Source organism: Morchella sextelata, assembly GCF_020137385.1.
Source record: "Morchella sextelata strain SCLS chromosome Unknown scls_16, whole genome shotgun sequence".
Taxonomy (NCBI): Eukaryota; Fungi; Ascomycota; class Pezizomycetes; order Pezizales; family Morchellaceae; genus Morchella; species Morchella sextelata.
In genome coordinates, this window is record NW_025408631.1 from 1,453,429 (window position 1) to 1,476,241 (window position 22,813).

The 22,813-nt window shown below is 49.1% G+C and overlaps 4 protein-coding genes across 4 annotated transcripts; 3 read left to right on the forward strand and 1 right to left on the reverse strand.

Moving 5' to 3' along the window:
• Positions 1-3,098: 3,098 nt before the first annotated feature.
• On the forward strand, positions 3,099-4,975 carry H6S33_004102 (uncharacterized protein; the record flags this gene model as incomplete). The annotated part of the gene is made up of 3 exons (XM_044835472.1): positions 3,099-3,267; positions 3,544-3,700; positions 3,820-4,975. 3 exons carry the CDS (start codon positions 3,099-3,101, stop codon positions 4,973-4,975), a joined length of 1,482 nt encoding a protein of 493 aa, XP_044691636.1.
• Positions 4,976-5,809: 834 nt separating this feature from the next.
• Positions 5,810-5,983, forward strand: H6S33_004103 (uncharacterized protein; the record flags this gene model as incomplete). Its single annotated transcript, XM_044835473.1, has 1 exon — positions 5,810-5,983. The coding sequence occupies one exon, from the start codon at positions 5,810-5,812 to the stop codon at positions 5,981-5,983; it is 174 nt and encodes a 57-aa protein (XP_044691637.1).
• Positions 5,984-8,736: 2,753 nt separating this feature from the next.
• On the reverse strand, positions 8,737-10,899 carry H6S33_004104 (uncharacterized protein; the record flags this gene model as incomplete). The annotated part of the gene is made up of 3 exons (XM_044835474.1): positions 8,737-9,923; positions 9,991-10,125; positions 10,224-10,899. The coding sequence occupies 3 exons, from the start codon at positions 10,897-10,899 to the stop codon at positions 8,737-8,739; spliced, it is 1,998 nt and encodes a 665-aa protein (XP_044691638.1).
• A 9,891-nt stretch (positions 10,900-20,790) lies between these two features.
• On the forward strand, positions 20,791-22,264 carry H6S33_004105 (uncharacterized protein; the record flags this gene model as incomplete). The annotated part of the gene is made up of 6 exons (XM_044835475.1): positions 20,791-21,041; positions 21,150-21,172; positions 21,259-21,439; positions 21,502-21,685; positions 21,767-21,807; positions 21,880-22,264. The coding sequence occupies 6 exons, from the start codon at positions 20,791-20,793 to the stop codon at positions 22,262-22,264; spliced, it is 1,065 nt and encodes a 354-aa protein (XP_044691639.1).
• Between the last annotated feature and the right edge of the window lie 549 nt (positions 22,265-22,813).

A 22,813-nucleotide genomic window follows, 5' to 3' on the forward strand; every position in this document is an offset into this window, starting at 1 on the left:
GGGGGTGACATTCATTCTGCGGCGAGATTTAGAGGGCGTGACAGCGCAGTCAATAATCGAAACGAGTAGAAATAATACTCTCCCGGTACCCGCATGAGTATTTCATGCCCGTAGGTACGTCTGCGTGTCGACAATATAAATCTATCTGGCCGCGGCGCGAGAATGTTTCTTGTATAGTAATCACGGCGACTGAGTGATAATTCAGCGGAGAGCGAGAGGTTAAAACAACCGGGGTAGCTGTGAGCGAGTGAGTGGTGGGGTTAAAGTTCTCACAAGCTGGTGAGATTAGAGTTCTCACCAGCTGGCCATGGTGGGATTAGAGTTCTCACAGGCTCGGTAAGGAGACTGGGGATAAAGGAAGCTGTGGCTGTGGCTGTTAAGGAACCCGAAGCTAAGACTCGCCTTCTTTGCTTCCACGTAACAAAGAAACCTCCGGCCGCTGCCTGCCAAAGAAAAGAAGGTTGTGAAGCTAAACGTTAAACCTAATCCACCCACCCGTCTCTACACGTGCCCCTTCCCTCTCCTCCTCTCCCTTTCTCACCGCGACTCCCTCGATACCCCTGGCCGGACGCGCAAACACACACCCACACACACCCATACAGACAGATACACAAACAAACAAACCCGACGGCGCCGCAAACAGCCGTAATTACATTTACAGATTTGATTTTTATTTTTTTTATTTTTTTTCGGACGGGAAATTTTAACTCAATTTCATTCGAGTGAGTGAGTGAGGGTGAAGTGAGATATCACGTACATACATACGTATATATGGGGAGTTGGACAGAGGACAGATGGCTCATCTCGGCGGGGTGAGGTGGTTTGGTTTTGGAGGTTTTGGAGACTGCGACTTTCCGTTTTCTGACGGACGGACGGACGGACGGACGGGCGAGTGAGTGAGTGAGTGAGTAAGGATGTTTCGGGGTCTACTCTGCTATGGGTGTTTCTTGTCGGATGTGATGTGTCTCGGCGGCATAGAGACAGAGGAAGAAGAAGAAAGTTTTAAGCCTCTTCAGCCTCTTCCACTTCCTCATCTCATCTCTTACTTAACATTTATCCTTATCCCTTCTACTCTGGCCCACAATCTACAAAGGAAAAGGAAAAAGGGGAGAAAAGGTAATAAAAATAAAGCCCCTCCCGCCTTCACAGCGGTCAGCCTCTCCCGCCCTACCTGCTCTAGCTCGGTGCCAGCGGTCAGTAAAGTAGAGGCAACCCCCGAGCACAGTCAGTCGCCGCACGTGCATAGCTCCCATTTCATGCATATCCCGCCCAAAACGGCAAACTAGCGCGTTGACATCATCGGCCACTGGCAAGATCGTCAGGAACCGTCGCGTCTCGGCAGCAGCCGAGACTTTAGTTAGCAGCGAGAACTAAGGGAAGGAGACAGCCACACACGTAGGAGGGTCTTAATTTCCCGTGGCGTGCGCGCTTGCTTAGGGGGGGGGGGGGAACTAACCGGTGAGAGGAAAATGAGCGAGGTGAAGGGCGGACAGTAACTAGCGGAATCTACATGGTTTCAGCCCTCTACTCTTGTTCCTGTCTCGCCAGAGCCGCCCAGGTGGTTGTGGCGCGCGATTGGTTGGTGCGACCTTATCTTCAGGTACGGAACCGGAGAAGAAAAAAGTTTGGTTCAGATGGGCAGGGCAGGGCAGGGCACACGCAATTGAGGTGACTCAGGTTGCACCCTTCTCTGATCTCTCTCTCTCTGCCATCAGCCAGCAGATAAGGTGGGTGACTGGCTGTAACACCACCACCACCTCACTAGTAAGTAACCGCACAGCAGACCCTACACAACCCGGGAAATAAACAAACCAGGGGTGGTGCGCTAGGTAGACTTTGGGAGGAGGACGGGGGAGGAGATGAATTCAGGGACCACAGTACCGCAGTACCGCAGAGGAAGAAGTAACGGTGGGTTTCAAGAGACGTAGCTGACTGGCTAGCTAGCTGGGGGGGAAAAAAGGTTTAGATAATACTATTTGCGATGAAGGACCGCCTCCACCACCACCACCACCGACCGTTGCAATTGAATTGGAGAGAGAGCTCCTGCGGCGAAGGAATTCAATTCTTGGGGAATTGCCTGTGACTAGCTACATAGACGGTGGGATGTTGTTGTTGAGGGAGGGGGCCAAGGCAGATATGATTGTTGCGATAGGTGCGAGGAATGGGGAAAAGGAAATGAGCACAGTATCGGAAGATTTGAATCGGTGGGACCATGGCGCCTTTCCACACCCCCCCCCTCGCTCTCTCTCCCTCCCCGTGGATAAAGAAAAATAACGGCGCGCGATAAAAGATTAGGTAGGGGATCGAGGCGTTATGGCGTTATTATGGCAGAGCGCAGAACAGACATTGGACCGTTCTGCGTCGAAACGGCACTTTTGGATGATGAGAAGGACGACGACGATGCGCCCCTCTACACCACTACCCCCCCCCCCCCCACCAAGTAGGACAAGTAGGACGAGGATCATGATGGTGAAGGGAACAATGGGATAGGGTCCTCGAAGCAGGCACCAGGGTGGTGGGTGGACTGGCTTCCTCATTCAATTGTAGAGGTCTCGCGAGATTGAGACAGCAGCAACCAGCACCGTGGGCAATATATTAGAAAGCTAGTAGTAGCACTAGTAGGGAATATAATGCATGTACCTAGCACCTGGAGTTCCCATTTCTGGTATCTCTCACTGGCTACCAACTACCACGACCCCCAAATCTTAACCCCCTTCTGTCACGCTCCCCACCCCGGCATTCTACAACCTAGTGTCCGTTCCTGCATTCCTTCACTTCACGCACTCACGAGTGCATACATTAGTGACCTCTCTCCCTTTCTTCGTCTCTTCTTCTTCTTCTTCCCCTTCCCTCCTTCTTCATCCCCGCCGTCCCGTCTTTTCAGTTCACACACCACACTCTCTTTGTTCGGGGTAGCAAGCTAGCTAGTAGTAGTCGTTCCTTCCTTCCTTTCCGCTGTGCGTCTAGTTTAAACCTTATCACGCTCTCACATTCTTTTTTTTTTACCCTCCCTTCCCTTCCCCCCCTTCCCTTCCCACCCATCCCCCCCTTCTTTAATTTTTTCAACTCATTATCTCTCGCCATCAATTCAATCCATCATGTCGAAGATGTTGTTGAGCCAATTGACCGTCCTGTCTCTGCTTGCCCTGGAGGCAAGTGCATTTTGGCGCCTGCCGTGTAGGCAGAGCCTGACGGTGGAAAGGATCGACCCACTTACACACTTTGGAATGGTCTCGGAGCATGTCCACACTATCCATGGTGGTAATAGTAAGTAGTCCTTCATTTTCATATTCTATTTTGATATTTTTTTTTGTTTCTTTTTAGTTGTTTATATCCATCATCATCATCATCATCATTTGCTGCTGCTATTGTTGCTGCAGCATTTTGATTATCCGCTACTGCTACTGCTACTTTATCCATCATTATCTGTTACTACTCAACTTTTTTCTTTCTTTTTTTCCTTATCATAATTATCGGACAATCAACCACTACCAGTCAGTGTAGCATTGAACTGAGCTAACGCTGCGGCCACTGCTACCACAGAGTTCTCGCAGAGTGCAACTGAGGCCCTGCTGTTGGAGAGTACTTGCACGAGTTGCCAGGTCAAGCAGGATCTGTCTGCCTACTGGACACCACAGCTGTACTTTCAGGATGAGGCTGGCATGTTCAATAAGGTCAACCAGACGGGTGGCATGCTTGTGTAAGTTTTTTTTTTTTATCTTTTTTCTATCTTTTATTGCTGCTTTGACGATTTCTCTCTATTTGCAATATTTACCACTATTGTGGCGATTTCCAATATACTAACCAGCAATTCTTTAGATACTATCTCCCCCGTGGAGATGATGTCAAAGCATTCCCCGCTGGGTTTAGAATGATTGCGGGTGACCCCAAGCTCCGTAGCTTCCCCTACCCAGTCGTCGAGAAGTCCCTCTGGACCGCATCCGACCGCACCGAAGCCGCCCTCCGCCAGAAAGCCGTCGGTTTCAACTGCCTCAACTACGCCGAGCCCGCCAAAGCCGCTCTCGGCCTCCGCGAGATGCCCGCCAACATGGCAACCGACTGCACCGACGGTCTCCGCGCCGAAGTGTTCTTCCCATCGTGCTGGAACGGCAAGGACTCAGACAATCACCGTGACCATATGAGGTACCCTTCGCTCATGGATGACGGCACCTGCCCCGACGGCTACGAGACCAGGCTCGTCAGTCTGTTCTTCGAGACCATCTGGAACGTTGCGGCGTTTAATGGCCAGGCAGGCACGTTTGTGTTTTCGTCGGGCGACCCGCTGGGATACGGATACCACGGCGACTTTATGAATGCGTGGGACGTGCCCATCCTCCAGTCTGCCATCGACAAATGTACCTCTCTCACTGGTGAGATTGGGGAGTGCGATGTCTTTGATCTTTACACCGAGGACGAGATGCACCAATGCACCATCGAGCCGTCGATTAATGAGGATGTCGATGGCCCGCTTGCGGCGATCCCGGGATGCAATCAGGTCACTTATGGCCCTGAAGACGCCCCTGATGGTGGCTGCCCAACTGATGGCGAGAACGACTTGACCGACGACCCGACTAGCCCGCCTCCTACCGGCACTGCAACTGCAACTTCTACCAAGTCGACATCCAGCTCTACCGAAAGCTCGTACTCGTCCTCGACTTTGTCCGCGGTCTATGGCGGTATTCCAGATCTTGGTGCTGGTGAGGATGATGGCGAAGGATACTACTCCAACTCGCACAGCTATGGGTACGGATATGCACCAAGCAAGGCTGTCGATGCTGTTGACTCGAGTGTCACAGCTGAGTCTACGCCTGCGGCGGGTGATAACTACGTCGACCCGAATGTGGAGGTGGTTGTGGTCACGGTTACTACGTATACCACTGCGTCGCCGACTACGGTTACGGTCCATGTGCAGCCCACTAAGGCGGCATACCGCAAGAGGCACTTTCACGGCCGTCACGCTGGGCATGGGTTGTAGAAGACGCACGTTAGCGAGGCATATATAGATCGATATCTGTGTGTCTTGAGCTTGCTTCATATTCCGGGTTAGTGGGTGGGGGGGTTTCTGTCAAAAACGGTATATAGTCATATTAGCGACTTTATGAATTTTCTTGTTTTCTTTCTACTTTTTTTCTTCTAACCCTTTTTTACTTTCTACTTCTTCAATACTATTTTCGCTGCTTCTTACTGGGTGACTACTACTACTTATGGGCGGATCTGGTGTGTGCATGTGATGTGTGCTATCTACTTCTTTCCACCTTTCTTCTTCTTCTTCTTCTTCCTTTTTTATTCCTTTCAAAGTAGTATATTTTCCTCTTCTTCTTTCTTTCTTGTGGCTACATTTACTGTTGTGGTATGCTTTTCTTCCTTCTTCTTCTTGTCGTGGTGTGAACGTGGAGTTTGGTGCGCGGGGTTGGCAAAAACAGTAAAGAAAAAAAAAAAATTCTTTGTACGGGGCTAGCTTGTCTTGTTCACAGAAGCATAAACCAAATGAAATGGATGAATTATCACGAGATTAGTTTCGTGACCGACTACATGTAGTATAGATAGACTTACTAGCGCCTTGTTGAGACTCGGAATTCGCCTCGCGGCCGGGGGTGCTGTAATCTTAAATGGAGACCCTGAGCTAGCGGTGGGATGGGATGGGGTGGGTGCTATGGATGAAACGGGGACGGTGACAGGCTGGGGTTGGGGTTGGGTTGGGTGCTGGTGCAGGGCAGGGGTTGTGGTGGTGGTGGGTTAGGGGTTTGGATGGGGGGTTGGCTGGGTTGGTTGGGGGTGGGAGCTAGTTAGGCGCGAAGAGGGCGCGAAGATGGCGGCGGCGGCGGCGGCGGTGGTGGTGGTGGTGGTCATAGGATATGAGGCGAGGTGGCGAGGGAAGAGGTATTGGATAGTGGGCGGTAGAGGGAAGACGAGAGGAGAGGCGGTTATAGGGAGGAAGGCGAAGTGGTATATAGGAGGTGAAAGTGCGAGTGCGCGGCTGTGATGCATGTTATCTAATCCACCCCGGCCCCCACTCCCAATTAGCTCCACTAATACAACCAAACCCATGGGCCCAACCAATTGACCCAACCCAACCCAACTCACTCGGCTATACCAAGCTAGGCACTATCCACCTAGTCTGGTCGGACCGTTACGGGTATTACTGTACTACTAATTATTACTGACAAGCAGACCACCGAAATTGACCCTTGATTGGGAAGGATATGGCCGCGGTCGGGATCTACGCCGCAGTCTTTTCGTTAGTAAGTATGTATGGAGTAGAGTTGTTCTATGCTCATTGATTGATTGTATGCAGGGACTGTCCCGATCCTGGGTACGGTCCGTTCTGTGGGAGAGGGCAAGTATTGACGTGCGGCGGGAAGAGGTGGGGAGGGGGGAGGGGGGAGGGGGGAGGGGGATTGGCGAGTGCGGGCTGGTGATCGATGTATACTATGTAAGGAGAGGGGGGGGGGGTTACAGGTACCGCCGTGATCGGCGGTGTTACGCCCTCCGGACGCAGAGAAGAAGGGGGTTGATATCGATCTGGGAAGGCTGGGGTCTGGATCTGAATCAATGTTGAGATGAGATGGGTATATGGTGTATGCAGGCACGTTGGACGAGCGGGTGTGCCGATCAGACAGATGGCTAGGGGGGTTTCGAAACATGTGGCAGGTAATTGGCGAGAGCCTTGAGTCGACGAGAGATCGAGGTGTGTAGACTCGAAGAATTGTTGTCCTCGCCTTTTTTTTTTTTTTTTTTTTTTTTTTTTTTTTGCACGGCTCGAGTTGGGCTGCCGTCGATCACGGAATATCACTCTGGTAAGTAACACGTGTAGGGGCATGGTTTCTCACTCGACACTCCGCGCTGCGACCACAACCGCAATTGTTATCGATCCATTAACTGTGCGCAGGACCGCGGCTACAATGATTGATTGTAATTGATTGATTGATAATTCTTTGATTGTTTGCAACGACCGCAATAATTGATTAACTGTTTGCAGCCCGGCCGGAGACTATGACAATTGCAATACATATATTATAATGAGCTTTAGCTGCGCCGGTGAAACAGAAACCCGGACAGGTTGGATAGAAAGTGTAGCAGACTTGGCTTAGAAATAAGCGGTACAGCTAGTGCTTTCTGTACAAGTGCCCGACTTTCAGCCCAACTAGCGCAGCTGAGACTCGACTCTCTAACATGCAGTAAATTCAAATATAGTAGCAGTTAAGTAGGATAGTATACAGCAGCATCAACGACAAAACAATTAACCAAACACGAAGCCGGGGGATTTGTTACACAAGGACATCAAAAAAACCAACCCAACCGGCCCTCCACCATCAACTACACTACACCCGTTGGACCCGGCGTCAAATATGAAACTGGCGACGGCATATATAATTACGGCGCGGGGGGTTGGGGAGGCACCGGACATTAGCAATTGTATGTGCACCATTGCATCCCCACCCGCACGCCTTTTTGGTTCTTCCGCACTGAGAGGTGTGTTGGGGGGGGGGGGGGCAGCCGGGTCTTTGGCGGTATAGGTTGTGCATTGCACGCAGCCGGAGCAGTCGTGCATGGTAAAACCGTCTGCCAGCATCTCCCCCGTTCGAATTGCTGCTAGCTTGACGTCCCCATGGCTACTCGCTCTCTGATGCCGTAATACCGTATTCCGATGTGTTTGGGTGAAGGCTTCACCTCTCCGTCGCCAATAGCCAATATACAGGCTTCGTTGTCGCGGTAGATGCGGTGCATGCGTGGTAGTGGGTAGCAGGAGCAGTCTGGTGTCAATAGTGAGATCGTGGGGTAATGGTAATGGTAGAGATGGTATGATGATATATAGTGATATCGTGGTGGGAATGGTAATGGTAGAGATATTGGTGGTGTGTAATGGTAATGATAGTGAGAATAGGTATGTGATTTGGTTTTGTTTGGTTTGTGGGAGCTTAAGTAGCTGTTAAGGTTGGTCGATAGGTGAGGCGGGACGAGGGCCTTTATAGTAAAAACCAATTCGTCAACCGTAACCCTCTATATCTCTTCACCACCCTCTATACTGGTTCCAACTCCCTACTACCTTTTCACAGCAATGGCGGGGTAGCCTACTACCCCTCCATCGCCGTACCCCGCTATCGTACCCATCTATCCTAAGAGTCAGGCAGTACTAGCAGCAGAGATTTTAAGCAAACATACGGGACGGGTCAATTGATCAAAGCTGCAAAGTCTCATGTCGGTATCCGAATCCCTAGTGCACTATGACTCCACGACGCTTGCAAGGCTGTGAAATACCAAATACAGTTACAGGACATGTACAGCATAGTAGTTATCATCATGTTGTTGCGTCTTGCGCATTAATTTCATATCCCTACGGAGGGGAAGCTCGAAGTGTCAATATATTCCGCCTTTGGCAACCGTCAGAATCGAAGTACCGACTGTCAATTGCCAAAAATGACACTTAGTAAATACGCTCTATTCGGGTCAGTCATCACGGTGGTATTGCATTGTTAAACGTTTCATTATGTAGCTTGGACGTTGTTCCAGGCTATCTGTCTTTTGTATTAAAGGTGGTTTGGCCTCTAAACTGTAACTACATGTATGGAGAGAGAGTTTTCGCTCTCTCTCTCTCCTTTGTTTTTGTTTCTACTCATCAGTTCGTACTGCACATTCTCTACGTTCTCGGTTCTCCGCTTTACTTCACAGAGATCATCTCGCAAGACAGAATTAATTTTTAGAGGCTACATATATATATATATACAGTCTAACCAACTACGCCAACTCCAACCTCAGCGCATCATACTGCACATACAGCGCCGTCGGCAACACCGCCGTCTCCGTATCCGTCCCATTGAATGGCAAGCTCAACACCAACTTGTTACTACCAACCTTCAGCCACTCGGTCGAAAACGTCAACTTCTTCGCAACCTGGTAGCAGCTGACCGCGCTCCTCACGATGCAGCTGCTGCTGTGATAGTACGGGATGACGAACGGCAGCCCCTCGCTCTGCCCATTCACATACGTCGTCAGCGGCAGGTTTGCGTACGGCTCAGCAGCAGAATTGATATCCGTGTTTCCTGCAGCCGTCTTGGCACCTGCGAGCTGGATGGTCAGGGTGGCGGTCTTCTTCTTCTTGAGATCGGCAGCCGTGAGGTCGAAGTTGATGGTCCAGTTGTTCATGTTCTGGGTGTAGATATTGTCGCGGTTATGGGTCGGCCCAAAGACGCTCCAGTGCACGGTGTTGAAGTCCGCTGCGAGGTCGCTCTCCCCGATGGTGAAGTTCACGCCGTTGGGAAAGTCGGTGGGGAAGTCATAGCCACCCCAATAGACCCAGTACTCCCGCGGCTGCCGTGGATGCGTCAGGTCCTTTGCATTGCCGTGTCTGAACTCTCCGGACGACTTGTCCGGGGTTCCCAGCCGCCACACCTCCGTCCCTGCAGACTCCTCCTTCCATGTCGCGGAAGACTTGGTCGTCTTCCCGGCGGACACCTTGATATCGTCCTTGATGTAGTCGCCGAACACGCCATCGGCATAGACGGTGAGCCTGTACGTGCCCTTCTTGACCCTCGGGATCTTGACGGCTCCACTCGCATCAATCTCGCCCCAGTACTGGTACGCCGTGGTGTCCTCCGCATTGTCCTGGAAGTTGATGCCGGACTTGCTCAGCACGGCGATTGGCCGCTTTGCGCCGGCGGGAAGCTTGAATGAGCCCTCAAAGACGCCGCGGTCGGCGCTGGGGACGTAGCCGGGGACGTAAGGCGCGATGCTGTCGTAGAAGTCGGCATTCCAGGTGGGAGAGGCGTATTGTTCGGCATCGGCGCGGAGGGTCTCGATGCTGGCGCCGGGGGCGGAGTTGAAGTGGTAGTAGTGGGGGCCGAAGGTGCGGTCGAAGCCGTTGGTGATATTGGGGGTGCCCTCGCCGTGGTGGTTGGAGACGATATAGTTATAGACAATGCCGTCTGGGGAGAGCTGTGAGTTAGTCTCTGAGTAATATGAGGTATTTCAAGGAGAGGAGATATCACTGACCGACTGTGAGATCAGAGTGCAGAGGACCGCCAAAGTAGGTGTCCTTCGAGTTCATCACCAACCACGCGCCAAAGCTGGTGCCGTTCGATGTGCTGCCGTCCGCATACATGCCATGGGCAATTGTCTGCCTCCAGTCTGCAATAATTATATTCCCCATCAGCAAGCCATCATCTCACCACCATCACAACCGCAATTGCAAGCCTCTACGCCAGAACAGAAAAAGCACCACCTACCGCTCGAAAACGTGTACTTTGTGAAGTACTCTGCAAACTCCTTATAGTACGGATCATCCGGGGTATTCTCCAGCGTCCAAGTCGCATCCTGAACCACCGTCTGCTTCGCCACTCCTGCCTTCGACGGCAACGGCGCCGTCTGCTCCTCATTCGTCGACAGATGCGTCCACAAGCCCAGGTTCGCATTCGGCCGGAACAGCGTCCGTAGCTCCTGTAGGTTCCGCAGGAACGGCGTGGTCTCGTTGAAATACGACAAGCGCGTGAACGTGTGCAGCCCCGTCTCGCCGTCGCGCAGGAACCAGAACTGCTGGAAGAACTGGCCGGTGGGCGTGTAGGTGTCGGAGAGCACGACGCCGCCGTAGCGCGTGCCCGTGCTGTCGGTGCCGTTGACGACCTGGATCGACGGCGTCGTGGACCCGACGGTGTAGAAGCCACTCGGGATGCAGTAGCAGTCCAGGTACAGGATCCCCGTGGACCCGGATTGCGCGCCGAGAAGGTCGCGCCCGTCGAGCATGAGGTCTATGACGGCGCCGCTGGACTTGCCGACGATCGCGGTGAGGCGGTCGTTCTTGAGCGTGACGAGGGAGGACGTCTCAGTGACTGTGAGGGTAGCTTGGACGGCGCTGAGGGCGCAGAGGGCGCTGAGCATTGCGCTCTTGAGAATCGAGGGCGCCATTGCAATTGCTGATCGATTGATTCCGGCGACAATTCAATTGAAGAGCTGCTTAGCAGGAGAAGCTCATGAGAGAATTACCAGCTGTCTCTTTTATGAACGGCCGTCCATAATAGCCAAAACACGGCATCGGCGCGCATTCGGGCCTCCGGGTTATTGCACTCCGTGTATTGACCCCGAGCGCCCGGTTTGGCAGTGATTAGTGGCCCGTACGGTGGTACTGTTCCTGGCAAGTGTCTAATCTCGGGGTGAAGACTTCCCCATATTTTTCGCCCCCCGCAGTCTGGGCGTGGAGTATACCCGGGGTGGAAGAATATGGGGTAAAGTTGGGGATCATCCCGGTCCCCTGTAAATTGAGGACGAGAAAAGCTTAGGGGGGGAGAACTAGTGCTGTCATCGGTCATGAGGACGCGCGGGAAAGATGGCGAGATGGCGAGATGGAGATATGGAGATGGTGAGAGGATGCTATGGACTCGGGTACCTGTGAGAGAAATGGCTGTATAGAGGTGCTACGGGTAGGCCGGCATCGAGACTTGGAATTCGGGGTGGTGATGGGTAGGGAATTATATGAGGGCAGGGGTTGGACACAGCCGAGAAGTGCAGTATGGATAGGATCGAATCCTGCTTGCTGTAGGTACGATACATATGGGTAGAGTAGAGGAGGTACATGTAGCTGCAGAGGCGGTTCGGCTGCAAACAGATATATTTGATGAGTATTTGATCGGAATCTATATGATGTCTACTAATATTAATTAATTGTTATATCGGGGTTAGACAACTACTCTAGTGTCAGGGTTAATCTAACTGACTAATCATTTATTCAAGCCCTGATATCAATGATTAGTCGACGAGACCGCGTACTTGATGCTACAACATCACTTGTACCTATTCCAATTCTTGAAGCGGGTAAGGAATCTGGCGCGTACAAGTCGATGAATTGCATGGCACAATACATACATAGTCTTCTAAGGTCTTTGTTGAAATTAGCGTCTTCGCTGCAGTAGTGCTTCCCTGCGAGGTGGGACTCGAGACAGGGATGGAGGGTTCACACTTCATCTTTCCTTCTACTCTCATTGTCTCTTCTCTTCCTTCTTCTGTCACATAGAGAAAAAGTCAAATACAATCGTTCATCAAAGCCTCTACTCTTTCAACAGTCTTAGCTTAGTTCCTTGCCGGAAACCCGATCAAGAGTCATCCTCTGGCGGAACTGGTACATACATATTTGTGTGTTTTGAGGCCAGAAATACGTTTATTCCTTTATGATCGAGAGCCTAGGGGTGTTTACTGGCGCACTGGATGGCGGTGAGCGAAGGGTGCAAAATACAGGTGACGTACCCATACTGCTGCTTCGCAGTCTTTGCTATCTGTTATTAGTACTCTGTGTTCGGTTGTCTTGATGATACGTGTTTATTTATCACGTCTTTGTGAACTATAAAAGGGGCCTGTTTCTTCTGTTCTTGTTAATAATTGATTCGATCATACAATTCGATTCTCTTCGGTCTCTGATAAAACCGCGGCCGAATAACAATACATAGGTGATCATGGGTAGTGTGATCCACGAAGCGCATCGAGGCGAGGAAGACGGGGTGTATCGAGTTGCCTCTCCCTCTGAGGAGATCTGCTTTGGGTTGCCTCGAGCTGTCTCGATGCTCCTCCTCGAGGTAGGTCTTGGCAGTGGGTTCTCAATAGTTCTTATCTGGTTCGATCACCCGGGATGTATATTACACGAGTATCTCTGTTCTGGCAGTCTGAAGAGTATATATTGAGTCGAGGAATATACCGTGTATCGAGGTACATCGGCCTCGTTGAAGGGTATACCTCACGTCACCTCGAGGCACGAAGTGCTTCGCCATCGTGGACCACACTGAGATTGATGGGTACCAGTTTTCTAAGGTCTTAGCATGCTTTCTCGGCGGCGGGAAAACTGATCAAGAGTCGCCCTCTATCTTTGATCTGGCCGGCGGAGCTGGTACATATTTGAGAATTCTAGGGCCATAAATATGTTTATTTATCCTTATGATCGAGGTCCTATGGGTGTTTGATTCCTGGTGCGCTGGGGGGCAGTGAGCAAAGGTGTTAATACGCGTGCAAAATACAGATGACCTATATAAGCTAAACTTTTCACCATTATGATATGGCAGAAGTTTAGCAATATCAGTGGATACATAGATGGCACTGGACGACTTCCTATAAGCAATAGAGCGCGTTCTATCGCCCAATAGACCTGATTTTGTCTTTCTACCAAATAGAACCCGAGTATCTAAAAGATGTGATAGAGCACCATCTTTGGGGGGGGGGGGGGGGGTCTACGGGATAGAACATTTCCTATCCGCTTGGATACATGTAGAACTTTGAGTACTTTCATCTTCCTTCTTCAGTTAGAACAGGGGACAAACTAGGAAAAGTTCACTGTTACTAATATACCTTATCTGCCTTAGTAAATGAATAGAACAAGTCCGGCGAATAGAAAATCTCACTTGCTTATGGGAACCCGATTTATCTAAGAACCACCCGCTATTGCAATAGAACACGCTCTATTGCTTATGGGAAGTTGTCCACTGTCTATCACGATAATGTACTAGTATTGTAGTAGTAGTACTTGGGTGCACTGCAGACGGATTTCCCGACTGGTTGGTTGACGTCTTGGCACCACTTCAGGCGCACCGTCAGCACCCAGAATCGTGAAAAACAACACCATAGGGCTTTCACTCCAAGACTCAGCGCGGATATTTGCTTTAAATCTTAACTACTTTACTTGTGGTTGCTATGTGTCTCCGGACCTCTTCAACTTACTCTTTAAGTTCGCAACAGGTCCAGATAGGGAATGGTCAGGGTTGACGTTAGGAATGCTTTACAGAAGACTGAGTCTAGCTTTCTCACTCTTCAGCACAAAAGCTGCCGGCCCCCTCGGACCCCGGCACCAAGCTCCGGTCAAGTTCGGATATCAAGAAACCCGTGACCCGGGCGTAGAACGTCCCTTATCTTGTTAGGGGGGTATTCCGCCGGGACCATTCACATATACCAAGGGTTTACTAGGTCGATGAAACATTTCCTCGATGGAGCCATACTCTTTGGAGGATTTGGACGGATTTACCTTGAAAATAGTGCTATGTGCACGCGGGCTTGTAACAATAAGATTACATCGGCTGTTACAGGCGGTTAAGATTCCGGGTGATATTTCATGATCGGCCGCGTCTCTTTCTTTTTTACTTTTTCCTCCCATACATGCTTCTGACACGTGCACGGCGAAGACCGCGTATTAATCTCGCAGATGGATTCAGGACTGGAAAAGATTGCCGCGAGAAGAATACTTACGCACGCACTGAAGTTCATGTATTTCCCCCTCCCTCGTGTAAGATTCACTCTGACCTTCTTTCGACGTTATGATATTATGATCTTCTCTGCAGCCAGATACGCAAATGGTTACGGGTAGTCATATTTTCTGCATGAAATTCCACTTCTCGCCACGCTTCATTCACCATCTCACTCAACAGAAAAAAAAAAAGGAAAAAAAAGGATGATGGTGATTACGACCCTCACCTCCCAGTTTCGCCATAAGACAGCAACAGGTGAGTGATATACGCAGTTCCCGCGATCAGAGCAGTTTAAATATGTCTTACTGTGGCTAATAAGCGAAGTACTTTATGATTGTTGTTGTCCATCATATGGCGTGGCGGTTGGGCCTTGCAGGATTATGGAGAGATGCTATTGCATGCTTGGCTATATAGGACTTCCTTTAAGGTGCTAACCACTATCACAATACGAGAACGAATGTAGGTCTACCGGGATTGCTAACTAGCTGATTTTCCAAACTGAATACCGCCATCTTTGCGGCAGCGATGCGTCTGATCATGATCAGAGATTCCTGCTCAGATAGTTTGGTATCGAGCACGGGGTTTCCACTCGATGATGCGGTGGTTCCGGGCTTATGTTTCGTATATACTGTCACAGTGTACGGGACCTTCACCTACCCGCCGAAAATCTCAAAGGGGTTCGAATGCCGCGCCGGAGGGCTGGGTCTTTTGTTCGTAACTTCCAGAACATTTGAATTTCAAGTATTTGTGCGGGGTTTGGTATCAAAGCCGTAGATCTCTCCGTACCTGGACTTAGGTATGGATCTGACAGGGTGGTAAAAGTAGCTTACGTATGTACAAGGGGGAGAAACCAGGAAACGAGAAAGTTGAAGGTGCATCCATGCATGATATTAGACAGGTTGTGAGCTATTACCCGCAAATATTTGTATTTCCAAAACCTTCTCTCACTCTCCCCTCCCCCCTTCTCCAGGTAAAGTAAGGGAAATAAGCCACTTCCACACAATCAGCAGCAAGAACTCGCCTTGCCTTTCCCCATGGTTCCCCGCAGCCGCCATTGCAGAATGAAAAGACCAGATGCCCAATGTTCTGCATATGGCGTTTCTCCACCGCCCCCACCGCCCCCCTCGCCCCCCTCATGAGATCGACTCTGCTCGCCCTCTCCATCGAGTATTTCATCTGATCTAGAGCAGTAGCAATAGTTGCATAGCTGATCTCAAACACGGGCAAAGCGCACATGGAGGTGGCGACAATTGAGCAGCAGCACCGTCGTGAGGGTTTACGTAAGTACAAATATATGCTTTTCTATCCTACCTCTGCAGCTAGCTGGCCCGTATTTGCCTGTTGTGCCTGGTTCATGCAGAAAAGAAGGTGCATAATTTATCTCCGATCTGAGGGCGCGGTTGAGCGAATGAGAGGAGCGATGCAGGTAAAACCGGGGTACCGAGCGTTGGAGAATATCCTGCTGTACCTACTCTATATCCAGCTGCAAGACAGGCATCTAGCTGTTGACCTGGTATACCCTCGATGGCCCCCTTCAGGGAATGTGGTACCTGGAACTTCCGTTGGTTCTTTGGGGTTCCGTTGGTTTATGTCGGAATTATCATGACGCAAAGTTGAGACCAATTGGTGACTAGCTAGCTAGCTAGTAACAATGGTTATGTGGATGGAGGAGAAGGATCTGAATCCGGCCGGCCATGAGGTTGAGTTGAGCCAAGAGACAGAAGGGTGAAGATAATTTCATGGTTAGACGAATAGAGAGGTTTGGGACAATGGTAGGAACCCCAGGTTTCATTCATCCATTGCATGTGAACTGAGGTACGGTGTTCAGCCCTTGCACACCATACAAAACCTAGTATTTACCTATGTAGCTGCAATGCCTACCGGCCTCGTTAAAGCATACACATATAGGTAGGCATATTATCAGGCTATTCATATGGAGGCTAGAGAGATGCCTAGGAAGAGACTGATAAATAACCTTTTATTATTAGAGGGTTTTAGCTGCACAATTCGGACAGAAACTCGGATAGTTTAAACAGAAATTCATGCACGTTACAACCAATAGAAGGTGCAGAAGTTTCTGTCCAAATTGTGTAGCTAAAACCCTCTATTCTAGCCATGAATTAATCAAGCCCTTAGCGAATATGATAGTAGTAGCGATGCTGGTTGATTGGATCATTTCCCGACATGCATCCCTGGGTCGCAGGTCGACACGCCATTCCTGTTTGGACCCTGACATGAACTAGGAACCGGACAGTAGGACGCAGTATCCATCTATTGGAGGAGGAGCTCCAGAGTCGCGGGCTGGTTGGTTGTGAGACTGCTCATTCCTCTGGGCCGCTGAGGTGTTTCTGTGAGGAGTAAAAAAAAAAAACTTCTTAGTGGGCTGGGCGCTGGCGGTTGCGGGTCATACCTTTTGTAATGTTTGACCCAGTTTTGGTATTGGGTTCCATATGAGAGCATGCTATTGACTCTACCAGTCAACATCGGCAGTTAGATGTATGTGGCTTGCAATGAATGAATATTAGAGACGTGTTTTAGAACCACGGACTCGCGGCCGTATAATAGGTATGTGAGTTACAATTATTCAAGATCAGCCAGCCAAGCCCCCAAGACTCTCTGCGCAGCGCATATCTTTGACCGGCTAGGAATTTGAGAAGGAGACATCTCCACTTGACTTGCATGGGATGGTCATTAGCCGCGGTTAAACCGTACTAGTAAGACTTGGAAGTAGCTTGGTATTCTATACATACATACCTACATGTACGTACTCTACTCGCCCGAGTAGCAAATAACGCTGCAAGACAGTGCCAAAACGCTTATTCCAGTTGCCATTACGTTACTGAAACACGATTCGGGGTGGTACGGGTCTAGGCGTATGTTGTACGGGGAGTTTTGATAAGACTTATCAGTAGAGTAGAGCAGAGCTAGCTCCATGATGGACAGGTAAGTGATGATGGACAGGTAAGTGGTGGTGGTGGTGGAAAGTACCACCGAGAGACAGTGCCCATATTGGTTCAATCAACACAAGTAGTGAAGAGGCCCGGGCTCTGGTGGTGGAGGGGGTAGAAGCTCGAGACATGCTCTAGAGAGAAATAGACATAGAAAGAGAGGTATTGGGCCGGTAGGGTGGGCGTGTGCGTATGTGTAAGTAAGGCCAAGACTGGGTCGAAATGATTCGGAATGTTTAAAATTCGATCACTCTAGTCGCAGACACCCATCGAGGCTGGCACCCGCTGTAAAAAATTCAAGCCCTATTGCTTGTTTCTACAGCTAGCCGGCGGAGCTAGTCAAAGCCCTAATATGACTTTCGGTTATTTCGCTGTCCTAGGCCATCGGCTTCCGTTGTTCAGCCCGTGTAGAACCATTCTCTCATGCCCTAATTCTAGATCCTCAGATTTCAGAATGGGAGCAGCCGAAGATGATCATTTCAGGCCGTGCTTGCAGATTCTAATTCTGCCCTGGAGAGTTGTAATTATGATACTGCATGTCTTGCAGTGCCATATCATTTCAGTGATGACGCGCAATGTAGCAGTAAATAGTTTAGGGTACGGATTCCTTTGCTTTATTTTTCTGACAGGCATAGAGTTATATGACTTAGGGGTCTGGGGGTTATTGAAGAAAAAGACTCAACTCAATACAATATATATATATATAGCAAATTGCGGGGAATGGCTTGCTCGAGTACTTACATATATGCTTTATAGAGGGCCAAAGAGAGTAGGTCGAGATGAATTCGTGATTTATGGAGCTGCCTATATGTCAGGATACCATTCCCTATTGCTGAGATTTCTCGTAAATAGCACTTGGAGATAGCACCTATCACATTAGATTTATGACTGCCTGGATATGTTCGGACGGCTATGTGGTTAATTGCACATCATGTACGGTATTAACTACCTATCCTGTACTCATTCTCACATGAGCTTGCCAAACGCCCCTGAGCGGGAATAATATGTAGCACAGCACAGACAAGAAATGATCAAGTAGCCTATCCAGAATCCAGAAATCTACAAAAGGGACCTATAATGCCCTCTTGATATACCTCTGACTCGGGCGTACCCATCTAAGTTTCCGCCATGTATGTACGCGGGGCAGGTAAAAAGTACCGGACAATGCAGGTTTTTGGTTCACCAATGGGTGCGCGTGCTAGGCGTGAGCTACTGCAAAAAAAGCCCAGAGACAAAACTTGCATTGTCCGGTACTTTTTACCTGCTCCGAGTAGGAACTCTATGTCCCAGTGGGTTTCTTTTTTCTGAACATCGAAGCTTCTTCCGCTTCTTCTCTCGCTTTCATCACCACCGGGCGCCAACCGGACCAGCCAATTCATTTCCCCCAATCTCAAACCGATTGCGGGGAAAAGAGGAGTAACTAAAGAAGCAAAGAAAGGAAGGAAGTAGGTTTGGGATCTGTCAAGGTCTGAGCGAGTCAAGATATCAGATCCCTCTCATCAAATATTCCCCCGGAAAATCGGCGTTCCCTCCCCCTATAAAAATCCAAGACATGTGGAAAAAACCAACAACACGACCAGGTTACCTTTGTATCACCATGGGCGGCCAGCGATTCGGCTCCATAGCCCCTAAAGCTCAACGGCCGGCACGGCATCTACTTTGGCTACGATCGCGGCGACCGGATAATGCAATGAGCGGTTTGCACTTATTTCTAGTGGCTTGTCTGCAAAGCAGGATATTTGGTAGGAAATTTTTTATTTTTCATCAACATAACTGAGCTGGCTCAATAGGTTTCGAAAAAATCTTGAACCAGCGTCCTAAAAACTCGAGATACGTCGGCGTCCAAGGACCAGGTTCAAGCGTAGTGTTAATTCCCAGGCGTACTCGAAGGGAGGGGGGGGGAGACGAATTACGTGCAGTGCGGTCCACACCTGGTAAGTAATCGGTAATAACGATCTCTATTAGTACTTCATACCTCCACACCTGCTCCATGGCTGGCTGGGAATTCTTTTGCTTGCTTGCAGTTACCGGGATGATGGAAATGCACTTTGCATGTGCAGCATGATGATCGGATCAGCACGTGGATCCGGCCTCAGACCCCTGAGAATAGCAATTCAAGAAAGAAGAAATTCACCACCAATCTTTCCCCCAGGTCCGAATGGCGACTCGGCACGCGAGCAAACACGAGTTTTCCCCCCTTATAACGCCATCGTCGACACGCTGAAGCGATTGGTGTGTGAGGAGTTTAGGGTTCCATATCGTCATTTGTGGATGTTTTGGTGCAGATCCTACAGTATATTCCTAAGGTTTCGTGCCGTCAATATGAAGTTATCAAAGTGTAAGAGAGAGCGATATCTCACCACACTCCGAAGAAAAAGGGTTATAGGTACATAGCTTTTGTTTGTAAATGTACTTCCAAGCCACCATGTAACAGGTACATACGCAGCCCAGCATCCAGATATCCGGAAGCAGGCTCCAGAAATCAAGCATTTTCTGTTCAACCAGACCCATTTCTTGCGCTGGACGCCGTTAATTTGTTAGGCAGGTGACAGATTGTCATGTCTCTCAAAATAGGGTACCTAGTTTGATTTACCCGTGGGTTAATCGGAGCCAGCTTTGTGTGCTTGCTGGAACAAATCTAACACCTGTCTTCATCCCAGAAAACTACCGCCAAAACTCGAAAAATTGGCTATCTCCGTCCAGGGATTACCACTTGAGTGATTGGTTGAATGGCATCGATCTGCGCCAGAAGTTTCCCGTACAAGTAATTTTGATCTAGCCAATTTTTCGAGTTATGGCGGTAGCTTACTCTAGGACCTGGTTCAGGTGTGTAGGTATTTCGCCCATCTCAGTACCTACTCGTGTATTTTAAGGGAAGATACGGGCACTAGGGCACCGGCGTCGATCTCTCTGTTCATAAACGGGTTACTGGTATGATACCTAGCTATTGAATAAAGTACCTGCATTCCTTTTCGGGACCATATGCGATACACACCATACAATTAAGGGTATCAAAATTCCCCCCCCCGACCCCGCAAAATGGCCGTAATGGTACCTATCACCGGCAAGTAGCTTTCAGGGTTCATCTTTGGAGAGATGGATGATTAAAAAGCAAATACTAATGGCTTAACCTTGGGCACGCAGGGAGCCAAGCAAGCATTGTAGGACGTACATGCCATAAACACACATACGTAGGGCCTGCTAGTAAAACAGCAATGTCCCACATCACTTGGAGTACCAGCCTTGGGCGTCCGCCTGGCTGCACAAGATGTCTTGTTACTCCAGTCCTGTAAAAGACTCACAAAGATAGTTAACAAGGTCCATCGCTGTCGGTGCACATCTGAAACGGCCCGATTTCCTGGTCGGAACTCTCACCTCACAGGCAGTAGTACTCTATGAGTGTAGGCTCCCCATAGCTTGTCTTGTCTTCCTGTCCGTTCAATTCGGTTACCGATACTGAACAGGCAGCGCTCTGTAGATCCCTCTCCCATACCCCAGGGAGTGCGTCCCAGAAGCCCAATTCTACTTTCTATATCTATCTTCCCATGGCCCCGCCTCTATCTCCACCTAAACACTCCCCTTCCCCCATGTCAAACCCGAACTAGCACATCACCACTAATACTACCGACAAAATGATTACACTCATTCCTGATCGATATGTTCTTCAGGAGGTTACCAGGACCGACATGAATATAGCGTCGATATGCTGGGGCTTCACATTAGGCTTTGGATTCTTGACGACCTGGGAAGCGATACGGCAGACCAATAGGGCACGAGATCCCCTTAGATCGGTATATATATGGATGATTTGGATGGAGCTTTTTGTTTGTTTGGCGTTTTCGATTATTTGCTGGATACACCTAGATGGGGGTATTATTCCAAGGTTCGTTACTCATTTTTCTTTCCATTCCTCGCTTGAAGAAGAATTTTTTCTGGCGCCCTTCTTTTTGCTTTTGTTTTCGTCCAATCATTTGCTGACAGGCTACTGCAGTTTTGCCTTCTACTTCTGCATATGTGAGTTGTACTCGTTGTCTACTGCAGATTTCACAACGTGATCAGCCAACCAATTGCAATACTAACCAACCAATCCCCAACCACAGTGACACTTTGGGCACTCCAAGTCCAATTCCTCCTCCAAATCATCATCAATCGTATTATTGTCATTCTTGCCGACCATGAAAGAGCATTTTACATGAAATGGGGAGTCGCCGCACTGATCACGGCCATCAACATCTCAGTATACTGCATCTGGATCCCGGCTCGTTTGCAGATATCGGACAAGTAAGGACTCATTTGAAACATATAATAGCGTCGAATTTCTCGGGAGACTAATCGGCTATTAGATATGTCCATATCAACGAGGTATGGGATCGATGTGAGAAGGTGATATATCTTGTGGTGGATGCCATCTTGAATTGGTATTTTGTGAGGGTCGTCAAGCAGAGATTGGTGAAGCAAGGGAGTGCGAAATATAATCGGCTGGTGGTGTTCAATATCAGGATTATCTTTTTGTCGTTGATGATGGACGTAAGTTTGAGTTATGCTGTGTTTGGGGGTGGATTGGTTGTTTGGACGTCAGGGCTTGACTGACACGCGGCCTCGTAATAGTGTTTGATCATTGGGACTATGAGTCTTAGCAACAGTTTTGTGTTTGTCCCCCCTCCTCCTCCAACTACCACTGGAATAAGAATATGGGTTGGTTCTTACTAACAGTAATCTAGTTATATGCAATTTCACCCCCTCGCCTACACTGTTAAGCTCATGATTGAGATGTCCATGGCCAACTTAATCCGCAAGATAGCCAGCGAGAAGAACGACATGCGCATTGGTACATACGAACTCAGTCTTAGTACTAACCGCAACCACATCTCTGGCGGCGGCCCGCCCGCTGGCACTATGATGTCGAACGGCGGGGTAGTAGTACATAAGGAGGTTATAGTGGAAAGCCGAGCGATGGAGGATATGGACCGAAGTAGTGAGATCTCGGGGAAGGATCAGCAGGATGATGATTCACCTCTACGGAACGAGAGTTGGTCTAGAGTTGCTTATAACACTGATATTTCGACAAATGGCCACAATGGTCCGCTTGCGCATGAAGCCATTTAGAAATATCGTCCATCCCTATCAGGGTTTTTTTTCTTTGTTTCTGGTGTTTTTGTTTCATGAGGTTTTTCATACCAAAATTTTAATAGAGCAACAGCCTTGCGTTTGCTTGTACTGTGTCCTGGTGGATATCATACATATATTTAGACGAAAATATGACTTTCATTTGTATATATTAATTATTATGAATATCCCGTCTTGGGTTGAGGACTATTTTCAGAAGCTTGATTTTTAAGCGACCATTCTGCGAAGCATAGGCCTGTAATAGGAATCCAGAGTATTGTACATAACTGCTTTATTTATGCTGTCTGATAATAATGTGAAATTGCCCCACTAGGTGCTTAAACCCTTGTCGTAAAGGGGTTGGCTTGGAAAGGCTCTAGTAAATAATAGTCGCAGAGCTAGTACAAAAAGCCATAGACTCCGGGTCCCTTGGCCTTTGAAACCGTACTAATTCTTGCTGTACCTCACTCGAAGATGATCTCGAGAGTACAGTGCTTGACTCAGATGAGAAATGCTCATCTACTGGCGACTAGACTAGATTACGATGAC